The 19,086-nt window shown below is 40.5% G+C and overlaps 1 protein-coding gene across 3 annotated transcripts in view; it reads right to left on the bottom strand.

Moving 5' to 3' along the window:
* Positions 1 to 19,086, bottom strand: part of rnf144aa (ring finger protein 144aa) — a 90,890-nt gene that overhangs the window by 17,021 nt on the left and 54,783 nt on the right. For all 3 annotated transcript variants that reach the window (XM_062041582.1, XM_062041581.1, XM_062041583.1), the window contains 5 exons: positions 17,497 to 17,601; positions 12,631 to 12,691; positions 10,904 to 11,120; positions 3,731 to 3,878; positions 3,349 to 3,438 (listed from right to left, as the gene is read on the bottom strand). In XM_062041582.1, the coding sequence (XP_061897566.1) occupies positions 3,349 to 3,438; positions 3,731 to 3,878; positions 10,904 to 11,120; positions 12,631 to 12,691; positions 17,497 to 17,601 (621 nt within the window). The remainder of the gene's footprint in view (positions 1 to 3,348; positions 3,439 to 3,730; positions 3,879 to 10,903; positions 11,121 to 12,630; positions 12,692 to 17,496; positions 17,602 to 19,086) is intronic.

Here is a 19,086-nt window from a genome sequence, read left to right as displayed (position 1 = left end):
TCAAAGCAGTGTTCATTTTGGCAGCAGTTCTTAAATTTAGTATTATTAAGTCTTTTGACGAAAATGTATTTTAGTTTAAGTCATACTTTAGTCATCTAAGTTGATTTCGTTTTAGTTTCGTTTTAGTCGACCAAATTCCTCAACATTTTAGTCGACTAAAATTACAGTATTTTTTTGTCCACTAGAATATAAAGGATAACGCATTATTAAAATTACTGTACAACATAATAAATCAACTCTGCATAACTTGGCATTTCAATAAATCTGAATATGGTGCATCACATTATTTCAGACTAAGAGACTAAAGCCTCATCCTTTTTTTCCAGTTAATTTCCAAACGTGCATTCAAGAGAGTGTATTATGAAGATCGTCCGCCATTTTATTAAGCAAACGAACTGGGTAGAGTGGGGTACAAGGTATTCACTTGCTCTGAGCAGAGTGTAAAATTAAATTATGCGCAGTGCGTACACTTGCAATAAAATAATAGTATTTATTTAACAGGAAATAATGAAAATGGAACATAAACATGTATTTGACGCTCAAACCTTAACGGTGCCATATGTAATCATTTCATGTCAATTCATCATTAAATGGCCCTGATATGTCAAAAGGCATTAATAAATAATGTTCTTTTTGAATACCTTTATAACTGATATCAGTAGTTCAGCCAGGATATGCTCATTTCAAAATTAGATTTACAGCCCCGAAATCTTGTTATCGTTTTCATTTCGGTGTACCGCCCTCCACGTTTGATGAATTACAAATTTTGTGAATGTGTCACATCCAGGTTGCCACTTACGCACCGCCATTTTCGTCTGGCTACTGCCACTGGTAAAGTTACTAAACATGTCAGACTTTAGTAAATCTAAAAGGCATCATTACGATTCTCAACTTATTCATGACAAAGCCAGGAACAAAACAAGGATTGTATCGGGGATGCCTTTGAAAGATGGAGACGATATTTTTATTTTATTTTACTAATTTATTTGTTTTTGTCATAAAAAAGTACAACCATGCGTGCTTACGGACTGTATCCCTGCAGACTGTATTGATCTATATTGATATATAATGTAGAAACCAGAAATATTAATAAAAGAAAGAAACAACGCTTTTGTGCGAATGAGTGTGAATGAGTGTAAATGGGGGAGGGAGGTTTTTTGGGTTGGTGCACTAATTGTAAGTGTATCTTGTGTTTTTGATGTTGATTTAATTAAAAAAAAAAAAAAATGTTTATTTTATTTTTTTTAAATTTCTTGTGCGGCCCGGTACCAATTGATCCACGGACCGGTACCGGGCCGCGGCCCGGTGGTTGGGGACCACTGGACACATCGACATACAGGCTAACGGGGGAATATATGCCCTGCTTCAAAGTCCTTCAAAACAACTTCAAAATCCTCCATAAACTTTTTTATACACACTACAAATCTATAAATTATGTAGTAACAGACACGTTCATAACAATATGTAATATGTTCAATATTTATCGTATTTTAGTCATTTTAATCAATGCCGGAACAAATTTATTGGCACTTTTATTTTCGTTTCCATAGCAGCGCACTTCCGACTTCTGGCAACAACTGTGTACAACTTCCGGAAAAGAAAGGCGTGTCTTCTAATCATGGCAGATTCGGTAAAAAAAAAACGACGAAGATGACTATTTTTGGACAAATGAGGATTTACAACCTTTTTTTAAAAATTTCAATATATGGAGGATGAACTAATAAGGAGACGTTGGAGCAGAAGGAAGCCGAGAGAGTGAGGTGAAAGTGACTTGAAACTGCAAAATGTGGAATGAAAAGCCATGCTATTTTGACATAAACAGAGTGCTTACCCAAATAAACCGGAAAACACGTCCCGGCCAGCTGGGCTAAACAGACAACTGTCCATTGAGTGAGTCACACATTATATTGATCATGATACACGCGGCACTGTTTGTCTAGCTGTGTACAAACAAAACATGAAATGTGGGCTAATACTTTACAGATACTGTAATATGATTGTTCATGTACAAATTGGTGTCCTATCGCATTGTTGTGCATTACAAACTCAAACGCAGTTTGTGTTGACGCAGTGGCTAGCTTATCTCTTTCCGTAGCTAGCTTTTGCGGCTAATGCCGTAGCGCGCCAATATGTTACTACGCTAGAAAAATAGTTTCTCAGTGTTTGCTCGTACAATAACAATGTCGCTACAGTTTCGTTATTATACAGGTTACAGAACGGAAATTTAAGTATTGATGGATTTTTAATGCATTTTTAAAGTGATTTAGAGGTAGATTGATTGTTCCCATTAGCTCTGTTGCTAGCCACAGAGAAAGAGACAATTTTTACATTTTAGAATGCAAAAAAACCCCAAAATTTGAGTCTTCTTGTCTCTCATACTGATTGTGAACGACAGGCAAAATGCCCCAAAATGTGCAGTTCCCCTTTAATGAGGGGGCAGGCAGTGGAAGGACGTAATACATTGGTGAAGAGCCAAGACTTGCTATTCAAGTCCTGGAACAGTCCACCCTAAAATCTAAACGTCACTGTCCACTCATTAAAACGTCTTAAATCGCCCTGTGTGAACAAGCAAGTAGCAAGTTAGTAGTGCATTATGAAGCGTAAAATACCACAATAGAGACCCCACGACTGTTGAACAACTTAAGCTGTACATCAAGCAAGAATGGGAAATAATTCCACCTGAGAAGCTTAAAAAATGTGTCTCCTCAGTTCCCAAACGTTTACTGAGTGTTGTTAAACGGAAAGGCCATGTAACACAGTGGTGAACATGCCCTTTCCCAACTACTTTGGCACGTGTTGCAGCCATGAAATTCTACGTTAATTATTATTTGCAAAAAAAAATAAAGTTTATGAGTTTGAACATCAAATATCTTGTCTTTGTAGTGCATTGAACTGAATATGGGTTGAAAAGGATTTGCAAATTATTGTATTCCGTTTGTATTTACATCTAACACAATTTCCCAACTCATATGGAAACGGGGTTTGTACTAAAATCAAACTTTATTTTCGCTGACAAAAATTCTTAGATTATCGGGTTTATTCCTTGATTAAGCAAAATATTTAGGCGATTTCTGCAGTCTTGATGTTGAGAGAGCACAACCTTGATTACGTAAACCTTGCTTATGATGGGGATGGGGGACAGAGAGCAAGCTGTCCTTTTACCTATTGTACTGTCAAGATAACAGCGAGTGAACGTGTGTGCGTGTGTGTGTGTGTGTGTGTGTGTGTGTGTGTGTGTGTGTGTGTGTGTGTGTGTGTGTGTGTGTGTGTGTGTGTCAGGCAGTGCACGTGCTCAGCCACGCTGTGGTCTGAAGTATAAGTGCGTGCCAAGGGAGGAGCGTTTCTCACCTGTGTTCTGTGCCAGATAACGGATGCCCTGGAATGGCCCAGTTTGTTCCGACAAGGCCCTTTGTCATAGTGGATCAGGAGGAAATCGTCCTGCCACACACACACAATACAGATTACAGTCTGAAAAGGCGTGGGCAGCTGTTGTGCAATACAATTAAAATGGCTACTTTAAAAAAGGACCCAGGCAACCCAGATGGCTGTGCTTGTACAACTGAGATTACATAAGAAACAGCAGCATCTGTATGAGTCCCGTGATGGATTTAAAAGCGTGGAAAAAACATGCAATTACATAATTTCTCTCCCTTATTAAGCTGTAGCTTCCTAAATAAACAATGCTTGAATGTACAGATTATTACGTCATACAAAAGTGGGAGTGACTCACATCCAGGGATTCCAGACAGTACCAGCAGAAGGCGTGCTTGCAGTTCTTGCACATCATCTGAGCACAGCCCTCATCCCTCTCGATGTAAACTTTGCATTTAGGACAGCGCTTGATGGGCGCGTCGTCCTCTTCGTTCTTGTAGAAAGGACTGCGACAAACAAGAAGACAAGGTAGGAGGCTCTTTTGCGTGATCCAAACTCATGGACAAATTAGCTCTCTACACACAGGGTTCGTACGGTCATGAAAAAACTTGAAAAGTCATGGATCTTTTAAAATGCAATTTCCAGGCCCCGGAAAAGTCATGGAAAATATATTTTCTTTGAAAATGTTCGCAAAAATAAAATATATCCAAAGTTTTACTTTACAAATAAAACTGATGTGTCGTAAAACATGTACATTGCTACAGACCGTCATGATATTTTGGTGGTGTGAAAAATGTATTCACTCTAGTCCAGGGCTATTCAACTGGCAGCCCACCAGGGAATGACACCATTTGAGAGACAAACATTTTTTGTGCTCATCTACTTGGACCACTGTAAACACATTGGCATATCCTCGCATTGACATTTTAACCTTGCTAGCAAACATAGAACACTGGGGTCCAAACTTGTGATTACGAATTCCTCAAGGCACTCCTTTAAGTCTTCTCCTTTTTTTTCATAACATTAAGGTAGTTGTGTTTACTTCAGATGCTGTCAGTGGTTATTTGTTAACTGTTCCTCAAGGTTCTATCTAGGGCTGCAACTAACGATTAATTTGATAATCGATTAATCTGACGATTATTACTTCGATTAATCAATTAATAATCGGATAAAAGAGACAAACTACATTTCTATCCTATCCAGTATTTTATTGGAAAAAAAACAGCATACTGGCACCATACTTATTTTAATTATTGTTTCTCAGCTGTTTGTAAATGTTGCAGTTTAAAAATAAAGGTTAATTTAAAAAAAAAAAAAATAGTTTTTTAAATAAAAAAAAAAAAAAAAACTGCGCATAGCATAGATCCAACGAATCGATGACTAAATTAATCGGCAACTATTTTAATAATCGATTTTAATCACTTTAATCGATTAGTTGTTGCAGCCCTAGTTCTATCTTAGGTCCTCTCGTCATCATTTGGGTTGTTCAACTTGTGACCTGCGAAATCATTAAAGCAAAACTCACAAAGACTCACAGTTTTGATTCCTAAAAACAATAGAGTGTTCTCATAGAGATCTTCAGCTAGCCAGCAACACTACGACAGTTTCCACAGCAACAAGGCAGACAACTTTGGACGTTTCTGCAAAAACAATGTCTTTACATGTCTTTACATACACTATGGGCACTAAAATGTGTGAATTCAAGTCAACGAAGGACACAAGCCGCTTTTCTCCACATGTTCCCGGACAGCCAGATTCCAGCGTAATGTAACTGTGGTGAGAACAAGTGTGTGCTTTTGGGGCTTGTTCTGCACTTCAGAAAACTCTTACTGTCATTAGCATCCCAAAGATGTAGCACTGTTTAACAAAAGTCTAAACCACCATTTAGATTTGTATGTGAGACCGCGGGATGGAGCGGAAGTAAAAACTAAATATGAGAAGTGTGTCTGTCTGGTGTTTTTTTTTTATTTTGGGAGGCACATTTCAGGTATACCGGTAATCCTCATTTTACTTAAGAGCCAAGGAACTGTATTGTCATACCAGCACACATGACTTTAGTATCCGATGTCCCAGATTTAGCCTAATGGTTACCACAATAACAATAGTATGTACATAATAATGTAGTATTAGTGTTACCATAATTAGTTTTTGGTGGTCCAATGGAGAACATTTTTTTATGTGGCTCATGGAAATTTAGTAAAGGGTTTTATAGAAGTCATGGAAAATCAATTAATACAAAGCGCTCAAACTCTTGTCAGTTATGGAATTATTAGGGATGTTCCAATCAGAGTTTTATGCTACTGATTCTGATCATCCATGAGTGAGATTGTACAATATTGATACCGACACGGATCACATGTCATTTCTTATTTGTTATTTATGGGGAGTCCTAGTTTAACAATACAGTATCAACACATTACTTAAAATCAAAAACTGCTGTCTGCTATACTCAAGTAAATCCTTTGGTTTTTGCTTTCAAAGTCCTCCTCTGTCTAGGGAATTATTCCCGGAGTTTGTAGACAGTGACAACCCCCAGCAGTAACAACTAAGAAATGCAGTTTATTTGCTGTAAAATACAAGATTCTTATTCGTATTAGTGGCTCAACACATTATTAAATGCTAGCTTGTAAGTCGGGAGACTAAAAATAAATAATGTCAGCCATCAGCAATTGTGATCAGCATTAAAAGGCATTACTCAGCAATGGTGGTGACATACTTTTTCACAGAATCATCCGATACCAATCAATCGGCACATCCCTAGTAATTAACTGCTAAAATCACTGGCCACTATATTAGGAACTCTTGCATAATCTAATTAGATCTGAATTATAGTAAAAACTGTACACAAATATATATTTCCTAACAAAGTGGCCAAGCATGTTTGTTTACTTTACTGCAGAGGAAGATGCATCCATCTTTGATCAACATCCACCATCATCACTGAACAGTAAAACTATTTGTCTCTGATTGTTGCTGCGAGTTACTGACATCTTCTGCATTGCTGTGCATGTGATGATTAATGGCGTTTGAATATGTGCATGTGTGTGCGCCACATTATGTTGTTTCTGGAGCAGCGTCTACAAATGTTAGCCAAATAAATCTACTTTGGCACATCTGACTGACAGCTTTTAACATTCTTTGGTCAACAGGGATGTGTGTGTGTGTGTGTGTGTGTGTGTGTGTGTGTGTGTGTGTGTGTGTGTGTGTGTGTGTGTGTGTGTGTGTGTGTGTGTGTGTGTGTGTGTGTGTGTGTGTGTGTGTGTGTGTGTGTGTGTGTGTGTGTGTGTGTGTGTGTGTGTGTGCAATTTCCCCTAAATAAAGTCACATAACAGCCCTCAATAATTTAAATGATTTAAAGTATGCTTCATGTGGGTTAGTCCTCAGAGTGCACTTGAAGTTAGAATAAAAGGTCATGTGCAAAGCATGAGCATGCAGTCAACAAGTGTGAAGTCTAAGAGTAGAGTTGTTAATCCTCTCTGTGTAGCCTCTGAAGGAGGAAGCCTTACGGGCCTAATGACTTTTTCCTCAGTAAGAGGATAGCGCAGAGAAAATAGGTCGTCTCGGGACAGCCCCTTTCCTGAACCCCCCATGCTCAAAGTGAGCACCGTGCCCGGGTTATACTCACAGCATATTGTTTTATGTCTTCTTATTTATTGAAGCTGGGGAGTCAGCCAGTCTACTTGTCAGATTAAAGGCCTACTGAAACCCACTACTACCGACCACGCAGTCTGATAGTTTATATATCAATGATGAAATCTTAACATTATAACACATGCCAATACGGCCGGGTTAACTTATAAAGTGACATTTTAAATTTGCCGCTAAACTTCCGGTTCGAAACGCCTCTGAGGATGACGTATGCGCGTGACGTAGCCCGACGAACACGGGTATGCCTTCCACATTGAAGCCAATATGAAAAAGCTCTGTTTTCATTTCATAATTCCACAGTATTCTGGACATCTGTGTTCGTGAATCTGTTTCAATCATGTTCATTGCATTATGGAGAAGGAAGCCAAGCAAGCAAAGAAGAAAGTTGTCGGTGCGAAATGGACGTATTTTTCGAACGTAGTCAGCCACAACAGTACACAGCCGGCGCTTCTTTGTTTACATTCCCGAAAGATGCAGTCAAGATGGAAGAACTCGGATAACAGAGACTCTAACCAGGAGGACTTTTGATTTGGATACACAGACGCCTGTAGAGAACTGGGACAACACAGACTCTTACCAGGATTACTTTGATTTGGATGACAAAGACGCAGACGTGCTACTGTGAGTATGCAGCTTTGGCTTTTTTTTTGCGTATGTACGTAACTTTTTTAAAATATATAAGCTTTATGAACCTTGGGTTAGGTGAACGGTCTTTTGGGCTGAGTGATTGTGTGTGTTGATCATGTGTTTGAATTGTATTGGCGTGTTCTATGGAGCTAGGAGCTAGCAGAGGAGCTAGGAGCTAGCATAACACGTACCGTACCGTAAGTGCGCGTCACGTACGTAACTTTTTAAAAATATATAAGCTTTATGAACCTTGGGTTAGGTGAACGGTCTTTTGGGCTGAGTGATTGTGTGTGTTGATCGGGTGTTTGAATTGTATTGGCGTGTTCTATGGAGCTAGGAGCTAGCAGAGGAGCTAGGAGCTAGCATAACAAACACGCAGGTGTTATTATGCAGGATTAATTTGTGGCATATTAAATATAAGCCTGGTTGTGTTGTGGCTAATAGAGTATATATATGTCTTGTGTTTATTTACTGTTGTAGTCATTCCCAGCTGAATATCAGGTACCGTGAGTATGCAGCCTTGGCTGCTAAACATTCGATAACTTGACCGTATGTGCGCGTCACGTACGTAACTTTTTAAAAATATATAAGCTTTATGAACCTTGGGTTAGGTAAACGGTCTTTTGGGCTGAGTGATTGTGTGTGTTGATCAGGTGTTTGAATTGTATTGGCGTGTTCTATGGAGCTAGGAGCTAGCAGAGGAGCTAGGAGCTAGCATAACAAACACGCAGGTGTTTTTATGCAGGATTAATTTGTGGCATATTAAATATAAGCCTGGTTGTGTTGTGGCTAATAGAGTATATATATGTCTTGTGTTTATTTACTGTTGTAGTCATTCCCAGCTGAATATCAGGTCACCCCCGGCTCTCACAGCATCTTCCCTATCTGAATAGCTTCAACTCCCCACTAGTCCTTCACTTGCACTTTACTCATCCACAAATCTTTCATCCTCGCTCAAATTAATGGGGAAATTGTCGCTTTCTCGGTCCGAATCTCTCTCACTTCATGCGGCCATCATTGTAAACAATAGGGAACTTTGCGTATATGTTCAACTGACTACGTCACGCTACTTCCGGTAGGTGCAAGCCTTTTTTTTATCAGATACCAAAAGTTGCAATCTTTATCGTCGTTGTTCTATACTAAATCCTTTCAGCAAAAATATGGCAATATCGCGAAATGATCAAGTATGACACATAGAATAGATCTGCTATCCCCGTTTAAATAAAAAAAATTCATTTCAGTAGGCCTTTAAATCACTCCATGAATACAGAACTTTATTGACATGTGGCACCAAACAGTAGAAAGGTGGGCAATCGCTACTTGTCAACATGTCAAGAGCAAGTAATAGTCCTATCTGAAATGCGATTAGTTACCTAGTGGATTTTATTATTCTTATTGCAAGGTAGGAACTCGGGTCATGTTTGTTACTTATAGTGACAAGTGACAACAAAGTGTTTAGTAATCTTTGAAGGGAAAATTTCTAGAAACCTCTAGTCTAGAAATATTAAAAAAATAATTTCGGGAATACAGTTGGACAGTTTCCATGGGAATTACCTGGAAAAAAGTGTTCAGTAAAATAAGTGCAAATACCGTACTATCTAAATAATACAAATGCGTTTGTCATAAGCAAACTTTTCTGCCAATTTTTTTAGGTCATTATTGTTTTTTCCCGCCCCCATGATAACATTTGACTAAATTGCTTTGGGGGCCACATTTCTAGAATGCTAAGCATCGGTCTTCTACAGCAGACATCTTGTTAAAGTTATAAGAGCAATCTGCTGCAAAACAGGAGTCCACTGCAAAAATATGAGTCCAAGTTTTTTTAACTGAACTTTCTGGCCACCAGAGAACTTAAAGGGGTGCTACAGAGAGAACTAAGAACCCATCATTCATTCACTGCACATTCACACATGATGGTGGTAAGCTACAGCCATAGCCACAGCTGCCCTGGGTGTGGCTACCAATGTGCACCTACGGCCCCTCCAACCACCAAACATTCATTCACATTTATACACCAGTGTGAGCGGCACCTAGAGAAAGGTGAGTGAAGTGTTTTGCCCAAGGACACAACGGCCGTAAATAGGATGGCGGAAGCTGGATTCGAAACCGCTCAACCATTTGCGCGACTTCGCCCATGTAAATCACTCCAGTGTTCTGTTTGCTAGCAAGGTAAAATGCTAATGCAAGGATTTGCCAATGTGTTTAGTGGTCCAAGTTCCTCTGTACAACAGGAGCCCTCTAGTGTTGTTAGGATCTTTTTAGCAAAATAGTTTGTCTCCCAAGTTTTGAACTGAACTCAGGGGCCGATATGGTGTCATTCCCAGACCGGATTTGGCCCCCGGGCCGCCAGTTGAACAGCCCAGATTTGGCAGTAAGTATCAAATCATTGTGTTTTGTTTTCATTTTTTAATGTGTTTTCACTGTGAAGTATTTGTTCTATAGCTGCACTGTAATCGTGACTATTTTTATTGTATTATTTTATTTGTTTTGTTTTTTAACATGTCCAAAATAAGCAACTTCTGTGATTAATCAAAATTAAAATGAGCAGTTAATCTGATTTAAAAAAGTGTTATTGTTTGACAGCACTCAAATCAATTATTAATAGTTAACTCCCCATATTAGACACACATTTTGCAAATGTGTAGTTTATTGTCCTCCAATTTCTTTATATTCCCATTTCTTCCCTTGGAACATTTCGAACTTCAAAAACAAAATACTGGAATATATAATACCAAAAATATTTTTTTTCTGTTTTTTTTTTTTTAAGCTAAATATACGTTATATTCCTAAAGAAAATGTATACTATGTTTTTATCTTAATAGTTAATCATTAATTCTATCTTATTGTGGTAGTAATTATCTTTGACACATGGAGCTGATGACTGTTTTTATATTTGGTTATTATCCGGGTTGTCAAAGCTATTGTGTTAACTCATGCAATTAATCACAATCAAATTAGCGCATGTAGAAGTAATTTACCACAATCATATTAATCAAGCACTTTGTTTGGACCACATGCTCATTTACTTTAACTGCGGATGGGTTACCTGAAAGAAGGCGCAGGTTGTTATGCGGTCAGTGATCAGGTCAATGCATATGTCAGTGCATAGATAAGTGAAAAGATGACTCAACATTTACACAATATGTATCATCTGACAGCAGTAGTTTTACATTATGTTGTTTAACCTAATCCAACATGTGTAAAACCTTCATCACTATCAAATGTGACTTCAGATCACGCAGCTGAGAAAAAGTACCTGTTCTCTCCTGGTAGGAAAGAGGTGATGGGCAGGCTATTCTCCGGGCAGGCCTGACCCGGATGCCAGTTGGCCTTGCAGGCTGAGCAGAACTCCAGAGCGCAAACAGCGCACTGTACCAGCTGGGGCCGCGCCGGAGAGTCGGCCTCCTTCAGCTGGCACACAGCCTGGCAGGTCGACGAGGGGCACCACGTCCGGCAAGGGTCCAAGAGCACCTCTAAAGATGCAAAATAAACAGGAAGCCATCATTGACACATCCTGTAAAAATAGGGCAAACTGAGCATTAAACTTTTGTGTGCCAAATATGTTATGTTGTTAATTGTCAGGTATAGTCAATCAGTAATAGCAACTTCAAATGACAGATGACCACTTATGTGGATAATTAAATACCATATTTTCCAAACTACAAGCCGCTTTCACAATATTATGCTAGACCCACTCGACGTCCATTGCATCCGGTCTCCCCTAGAGGGGGGGGGGGGGGGGGGGGGCTATATAAATAAAAAATAAACATTGATTGATTGATTGATGTTTGTAGGAGTGTTTTCATGCATAATTGTACATGCTATCATAATGTAATCAAGCTAGTGTCGTTATCACTAATGAATATGCTAACATGTTTACAAGTGTCTGTGTTAGTACTATTAACTTACAACGGCATTCTTTTTGGTATTGTTCCAGTATCGTAAATTCACCAAAACATCACAGTGGAGTTCTGTTTAGCTGATTGGAGAGCTAGCTTCCACAGTTTGTGGGTTCATGACGATGACTTCTGTTTTGTTTGAACAGCTGATTTATTGCCATGTTACAGGCACCATTTGGTATGTAAAAAAACATTTACAAAATCTTTCGTACCGGTATATATGGTGCGGCTAATATACCTGTATGTAAAAATATTTATTTCTTCAAAAATTTGGTGGGCGCGGCTTGAATAACTGTGCTCTATAGCCCGGAAAATACATTAATAGCTGAAATGACACTTCACTCCCAGCTCTTCTACAAAAAAAAAACGCATTCTTGTGGCATGCCCACTTCAATGTACAGTCTGTTCGGGCACGTAGGCGGACAACCTGCAGGGTGAGGGCCATTAAAGCATGATTTCGTCGCTTGGTTACTGTTCTCCACTGCAGCAAATGTGCTGATTAGATCAGAGTAGTCTGTGCCTTTCCTACACAGGAATCCGAGCCCTTTGTCCAGTAGGCGTGTGGAGATTTGAAATTAATAGAGGCAGTATTAGTGAGAACATCTTGCATTGTATAAGTCGTATGAAAAAAGGGTATGTGTTATGTATGTGCATTTAAATACATGCTTAGATACATATATGCTGTTTATTACCTTAATGCTCACTCCAGAATGACTTTTTAGCTTATTCCATGGCTGTACATTTACAAAAATGGTTTCTATAGTTTCCGGATTGCATTAGATGTCGCTGCAAGTATAGAGGACGTAAGATAAAGGATGTTGTTGAGATCCTCTGCTGAAGCCCTGACACGTGTGTGACCTTCACCAGAAAACACATCCAAAGTGTGTAAATGATTGATTCAGTGCTGCTACACGTGCCGGAAGCCTCCATTGTTGTCATCCTTTTGTGTGTCGCCGTGCAATACACTAGCGGGGATGGGCGGGGGTCCACGTGATCGTCAAATTGGCCGTCGCTGAGCACACCACAGTCCTGCTGAAGTCAATACGGACATTACTGGCAGATTTCTTTGTTTGTACTGACTCACCTCTTTCAAACTGGAGCTTCTTGTATCGCTGCATCATCTCTGTAGCCACCATGCACTCAATCTAGAAGAAGTAGAGGAGAGGAAGTAATAAGGTCACCCGATATATACACAGACACATGCTGCAAAAAGCAAATAAAGACACAAAATGTAAAGTTGTTACAGCAAGATCACAGTAAAAAAAACAACACTTGGGATGAATGGATAAGGCATAACATAATATATAACATGACAAATACAGGGCAGGGAAACAGGACAAGAAGGCGATCTTAAACCATCTTAACAAAAGCCGAGGGCTGTGTCGATCAATTGGCCACCGATCAGTTTCGGTTGATTTTCGTGGAGAAAGTAAGATGTGATCCCCATTGCCGATTATTGCTTATCAAAAGCGCCTAACACGTATGGCTAATATTGCATTTATTTGTAGTCCCCCAGCTGACAAACAGCATGCAGCTAATTGTTTATCTCCATACACAACACATAAACACATCACACCCCCTCCACTACAGCAGATACTGAATTTCTCAAGTATCGTTATCACTGGAGGACGAGGCTAAACATGTTTAACACTGAAACAACCCTTGAGCAGGCATGATAAAAGCTAAGCTAACCACTAATATAGCTCGAAACAACAGCAAGAAATTACTGTTAAGTAAAGTTTAAGAAATGTAGATAGAAGCGCGTTGCAGCAAAACAATCTGGGTATTATCTTAGACCAAACGCTCTCGTTTGAGTCACACATTAAGAGTGTTACTAAAACAGCCTTCTTTCATCTCCGTAATATCGCTAATATCCGTTCCATCTTGTCCACCACCGACGCTGAGATAATTATTCATGCGTTTGTTACGTCTCGTCTCGATTATCCATCCATCCATCCATCCATCTTCTTCCGCTTATCCGATGTCGGGTCGCGGGGGCAGCAGCCTAAGCAGGGAAGCCCAGACTTCACTCTCCCCAGCCACTTTGTCCAGCTCTTCCCGGGGGATCCTGAGGCGTTCCCAGGCCAGCCGAGAGACATAGTCTTCCCAACGTGTCCTGGGTCTTCCCCGTGGCCTCCTACCGGTCGGACGTGCCCTAAACACCTCCCTAGGGAGGCGTTCGGGTGGCATCCTGACCAGATGCCCAAACCACCTCATCTGGCTCCTCTCGATGTGGAGGAGCAGCGGCTTTACTTTGAGCTCCTCCCGGATGACAGAGCTTCTCACCCTATCTCTAAGGGAGAGCCCCGCCACCCAGCGGAGGAAACTCATTTCGGCCGCTTGTACCCGTGATCTTGTCCTTTCGATCATAACCCAAAGCTCATGACCATAGGTGAGGATGGGAACGTAGATCGACCGGTAAATTGAGAGCTTTGCCTTCCGGCTCAGCTCCTTCTTCACCACAACGGATCGATACAGCGTCCGCATTACTGAAGACGCCGCACCGATCCGCCTGTCGATCTCACGATCCACTCTTCCCTCACTCGTGAACAAGACTCCGAGGTACTTGAACTCCTCCACTTGGGGAAAGATCTCCTCCCCAATTTGGAGATGGCACTCCACCCTCTTCCGGGCGAGAACCATGGACTCGGAGGTGCTGTCTCGTCTCGATTACTGTAACGTATTATTTTCGGGTCTCTCTATGTCTAGCATTAAAAGATTACAGTTGGTACAAAATGCGGCTGCTAGACTTTTAATAAGAACAAGAAAGTTTGATCATATTACAACTATACTGGCTCACCTGTACTGGTTTCCTGTGCACTTAAGATGTGATTTAAAGTATTTTTTACCTATGTGTAAAATACTAAACGGTCTAGCTCCATCCTATCTTATGTCCCTGCCAGAAATCTGCGTTCTAGGAACTCTGGCCTATTAGTGATTCCCAGAAACCAAAAAAAGTCTGCGGGCTATAGAGAGTTTCCTATTTGGGCTCCAGTACTCTGGAATGCCCTACCGGTAACATTTAGCGATGCTACCTCAGTATAAGCATTTAAGTGCCATCTGAAAACTCAGTTATACTTTAAATAGACTCTTTTTAGACCAGTTGATCTGCCATTTCTCTTTTCTGCTCTGCCCCCTCTTCTGCGTGGAGAGGTTATCAGGTGGCCACCGATCAGTTTGCACGAAGGACGCGCTAGCTGTTCCAAGTCGGGACCCGGGATGGGCCACTCCTTATGCATCAGTGGGTGATGTCTCGGCGCTGCGACTTGTCTACATACAAGAGGATCCCCTACTGGCCTCACTGTGGATTGGACTCTCACATTATTAACCGTATTCACTCGGCATCCATTGCACCGGTCACCCGGGGGATCTTGGGGGTCACAACATCTGCGGTCCCTTCCAGGGTTGCTCGTTGTTCCCATTGGGTTGAGTTTTTTCTTGCCCTGATGTGTGATCAGAGCCGAGGGTGTTGTTGTGGTTTGTGCAGCCATTTGAGACATCAGTGATTCAGGGCTGGATAAGTAAACTTTGATTGATTGATTGATTGAAAGTAAGCAGATATTAAGAGGAAAATAACAAGTAGATTAATAAGAGTTGAGAGAGAGGATAGTATGACATCAGCCATGTCAGTCAGTACACGAGGATGGCGGATCGATCCATAAATTGGTGGTGTTGATACCAAGGGGAGTATACGGTAAGTATATGATCAATACTGAAGTGATTAGGTCAATATTTTTATTTTCTCAAATTATTATTTTTTAAAATATTTTATAAACTCAGTGAATAATTTCATGGACACAGGAGGACTTTGAGGGCAAACATCAAATGATTTAAACTAGTAATGGATAATTGTTTTTATATCAAACAATTGTATGCAATAAAAGAGAATAAGGAACTAATTTAAATAATGTGTTGATATTGTTGAACTATTAACAGAACTCACCATAAATAAATTGGACAAATTACAGTTATTCATGTGGTTCGTATCAGCCGATCTCACTTATGAATGATCGGTATTATAATAGACGGCATAAAACCTTAACTGAGACCAATCCAGTGTAAGTCAAAATATCTGAGGTTTGTGTTATGGGTGATGAAGTCAATTAGCGTAATAACTAATAATATATTGCATTAACAAATAAGTAACTTTATTTTTGAATATATCAAGAGCCCATAAAAAAATCAAGCCGCAGGCCAAAATCCCCCTCCCCCCACGCGGACTGCACTTTGGACAATCCTGGTTTTGCAGATGTTGCTTTCATGGTCAACAAATACGATAAGGTAAAGTTTTAGAAGTTAATAGTCAGGTTGTGATAATTAATTAAAACAGGAGTGAGCCAAACGTCCAGAAGGATGAAGAGAACAAAGTTATCCTGACTAACCTCGGTACAGGAAGGCTCGTTAAAAATGGAATGAAAAATGACGAAGGTTTTCTTTTTATCCACAAGAAAAGCACTAAGTGACGCATGGGAAACAGATAAGAAGCCACTAATTTGCTTAAGTCAGGGAAATTCTATGCGAGTTCATGAGCAAATCTGATGCAGGCGTATTGCTCATTGTTTAAGGCGATGACGTGATTATTTGTTTATGGGAAACACTGCTGGCAAAAACTAAGGGACATCCTTTTTCTGTCTTGCCACTGGTGAGGGCGGTCGCATCTCTCTCCGCTCCCTCCTTCCCTCCCTGCTTGCTCTCTTTGTTTTTGTCTTGTTTGAACTATTTTGAAGCCTCTTTTCTTGAGCTGTCCTCAAATCTAAACATCAAAATGAATTTGATCAACTGGACTCTCGACGCAATTGACACAGTCTTTTCGACAAGGAAAAGAGGCTCGGGGGAGCCTGGCTGCCCTGATGGAACCATTGCTGCGGGGTACGTGAGAGATTCCTGGAATACTTGGAGAATCATGTGCCTCTCAGTCCTTTCCATCGAGGACGTGGAAGACATCTACCTATTTGGAGCTGTGATCGCAGGGCATTTGCTGATTGGGCTGGGCATTGCTCTGGTGTATCGTCAAATTCGGAAGACGATGGCAGCCACTCAAGGGGCCAACAGGCTGTTCAACGCAATGGAAGGAATGGGTCGTGCTGTGGGATCACAGACTGGAGCGATTGCTGATTTGAATCGCAAGGTAGATTCGATCTTGATGATGTTACAGAAAGAATAAATTGGAATTGTCAGAGCCAGCATATAGAGCAGGAATGTCATTGTTTTGACTGCTCGAAGAAAAAAACAACATCTTAATCTACGATTTGACTCCCTCGAATGGCCTTGAGGAACAGGCTGTTTGAAAACACACCCCCGAGGACTCCTCAAAGATGGACGCTTTTGACCTTTCCCTTTTCTTCAAAAGCACCTGGGTCGGACTCTTGAACTCTTGAACTCTTGGGGCCGGCCTCGGCCCATAAAGACAATCCAACATCTCACCCAAGTTAATTGGGCATACATGCACGCACATACCCTTCCCCAATCAACGCCTTCACCAATGCTTTATTCCTCCGGGGTTGTGGGGGCTGAGCAGCGCTTAACAGCAGCTGCTGGCCTCCAAGGTCCTGTTGGATGACTTTGTTGCGAGTTTGTTGTGATTAAATGTACCTTGTTTATGTGTGCCATGCTATGTGAGGTTTTTTTCCTCGGACTCAGTCTGGACCATTCCTGAGGGTCCAGCCTCAGACTGATATTTTTTTTTACTTCCACCCTCCCCCCAATGTCACCTTTTTCCCACCTTTTTGAGGAGCGCCTAAGTGAGGCTGATCCGTTGGCGGTCCCGTCTTGTCTCCCTGTAACGTATGTCTGCTCTTAGCGGGATTGTGCCGAAAATGTAATTTCAGTTCTTATGTGTCTTGTACATGTAAGAATGGACAATAAAGCTGATTGATTGATTGATTGATTAGATGTACATTTCAGAAGCCTAAAATTCACCGCATAAGGTTGAATGACGCAGTCCCAGTACCTCATTTTCCTGCAAGTGTCCTCTTTTAGTGCAAGCAGAGTCAGGACAGCTAATTGCAGTTTCAAGGCCTTCTTTAATCAGGAGTTCCACATACTGCTTCAGGCACTGCGGGAAACAAACAACAGCATGATGCATAGGGAAGATAAAAAACAGACACAGCTCAATGAATAAGAATATTTTTGAAAAGTTAGTCTATTTCTATTGTTCAATTCAAAGCATGAAACTCTTGAGTGAAATAATTCTGCTTTTAATTTCTTAATAATTTTTCATGATTACAGCTTACAGCTAATAAAATACCCTAGTTCATCTATTTGTCTATTTATTTTACTCGAGCTTGCAATCAGGCAAAAGGAAGAGCACACACTGGACAAGTACCCAATACAGATAGAGTAAATTAAATGTGAAAAAGTTAAATATCATAATTCTTAAGCCTTTAATTAGTCCCTTATGTCTATTAAACCCTTGAAATGAGACTTTTGAACCCATAAAACTAGCAGTGTTAGGCAAATTACTTTTAAAAAATTATTTGTTACGTTCCCAAAAATACTTTATTACTGTAGTAATCAATTACTAAGGAAAGTAAGTAATGCATTAATTCACTTATTGTTATAATTTACCTTCGAACATCTGCCGTATGCAGAGATATTTTATGAGAGCGCATGGGTGTGTGCCTTTAGAAAGCGGTGCCTGTTGCCAAGCGATTAAACATGCTTTGGCGGCTATGTCACTCCTTGTCCACAAACGGGATATGGTTGCTTCATTGATTTGTTCATTATTCCCCTGTTGTAACAGTGGTTGTGTATTGTGTGTACTTACATGTTAAAGGCCTACTGAAAGCCACTACTACCGACCACGCAGTCTGATAGTTTATATATCAATGATGAAATCTTAACATTGCAACACATGCCAATACGGCCGGGTTAACTTATAAAGTGACATTTTAAATCTCCCGGGAAATATCCGGCTGAAACGTCGCGGTATGATGACATATGCGCGTGACGAAGTCAGAGTAACGGAAGTTATGGTACCCCGTAGAATCCTATACAAAAAGCTCTGTTTTCATTTCATAATTCCACAGTATTCTGGACATCTTTTGTAATTTTTTTAATGAACAATGAAGGCTGCAAAGAAGACAGTTGTAGGTGGGATCAGTGTAGCAACACAACCAGGAGGACTTTGTTGGAGCGCTAGCCGCGCTAGCCACGCTAGCTGCGCTAGCCGCCGACCTCACCTTGACTTCCTACGTCTCCGGGCCGCCAAACGCATCGGGTGAAGTCCTTCGTCCTTCTGCCGATCGCTGGAACGCAGGTGAGCACGGGTGTTGATGAGCAAATGAGGGCTGGCTGGCGTAGGTGGAGAGCTAATGTTTTTAGCATAGCTCTGTGCAGTCCGGTTGCTAAGTTAGCCTCAATGGCGTCGTTAGCACAACATTGTTAACCTTCGCCAGCCTGGAAAGCATTAACCGTGTATTTACATGTCCACGGTTTAATAGTATTGTTGATTTTCTATCTATCCTTCCAGTCAGGGGTTTATTTCTTTTGTTTCTATCTGCAGTTAAAGCAATCACGTTAGCTCGTAGCTAAAGCATTT

This window comes from Entelurus aequoreus, linkage group LG03 (assembly GCF_033978785.1).
Source record: "Entelurus aequoreus isolate RoL-2023_Sb linkage group LG03, RoL_Eaeq_v1.1, whole genome shotgun sequence".
NCBI lineage: Eukaryota > Metazoa > Chordata > Actinopteri > Syngnathiformes > Syngnathidae > Entelurus > Entelurus aequoreus.
This window is presented reverse-complemented; position numbering and strand designations above follow the sequence as displayed.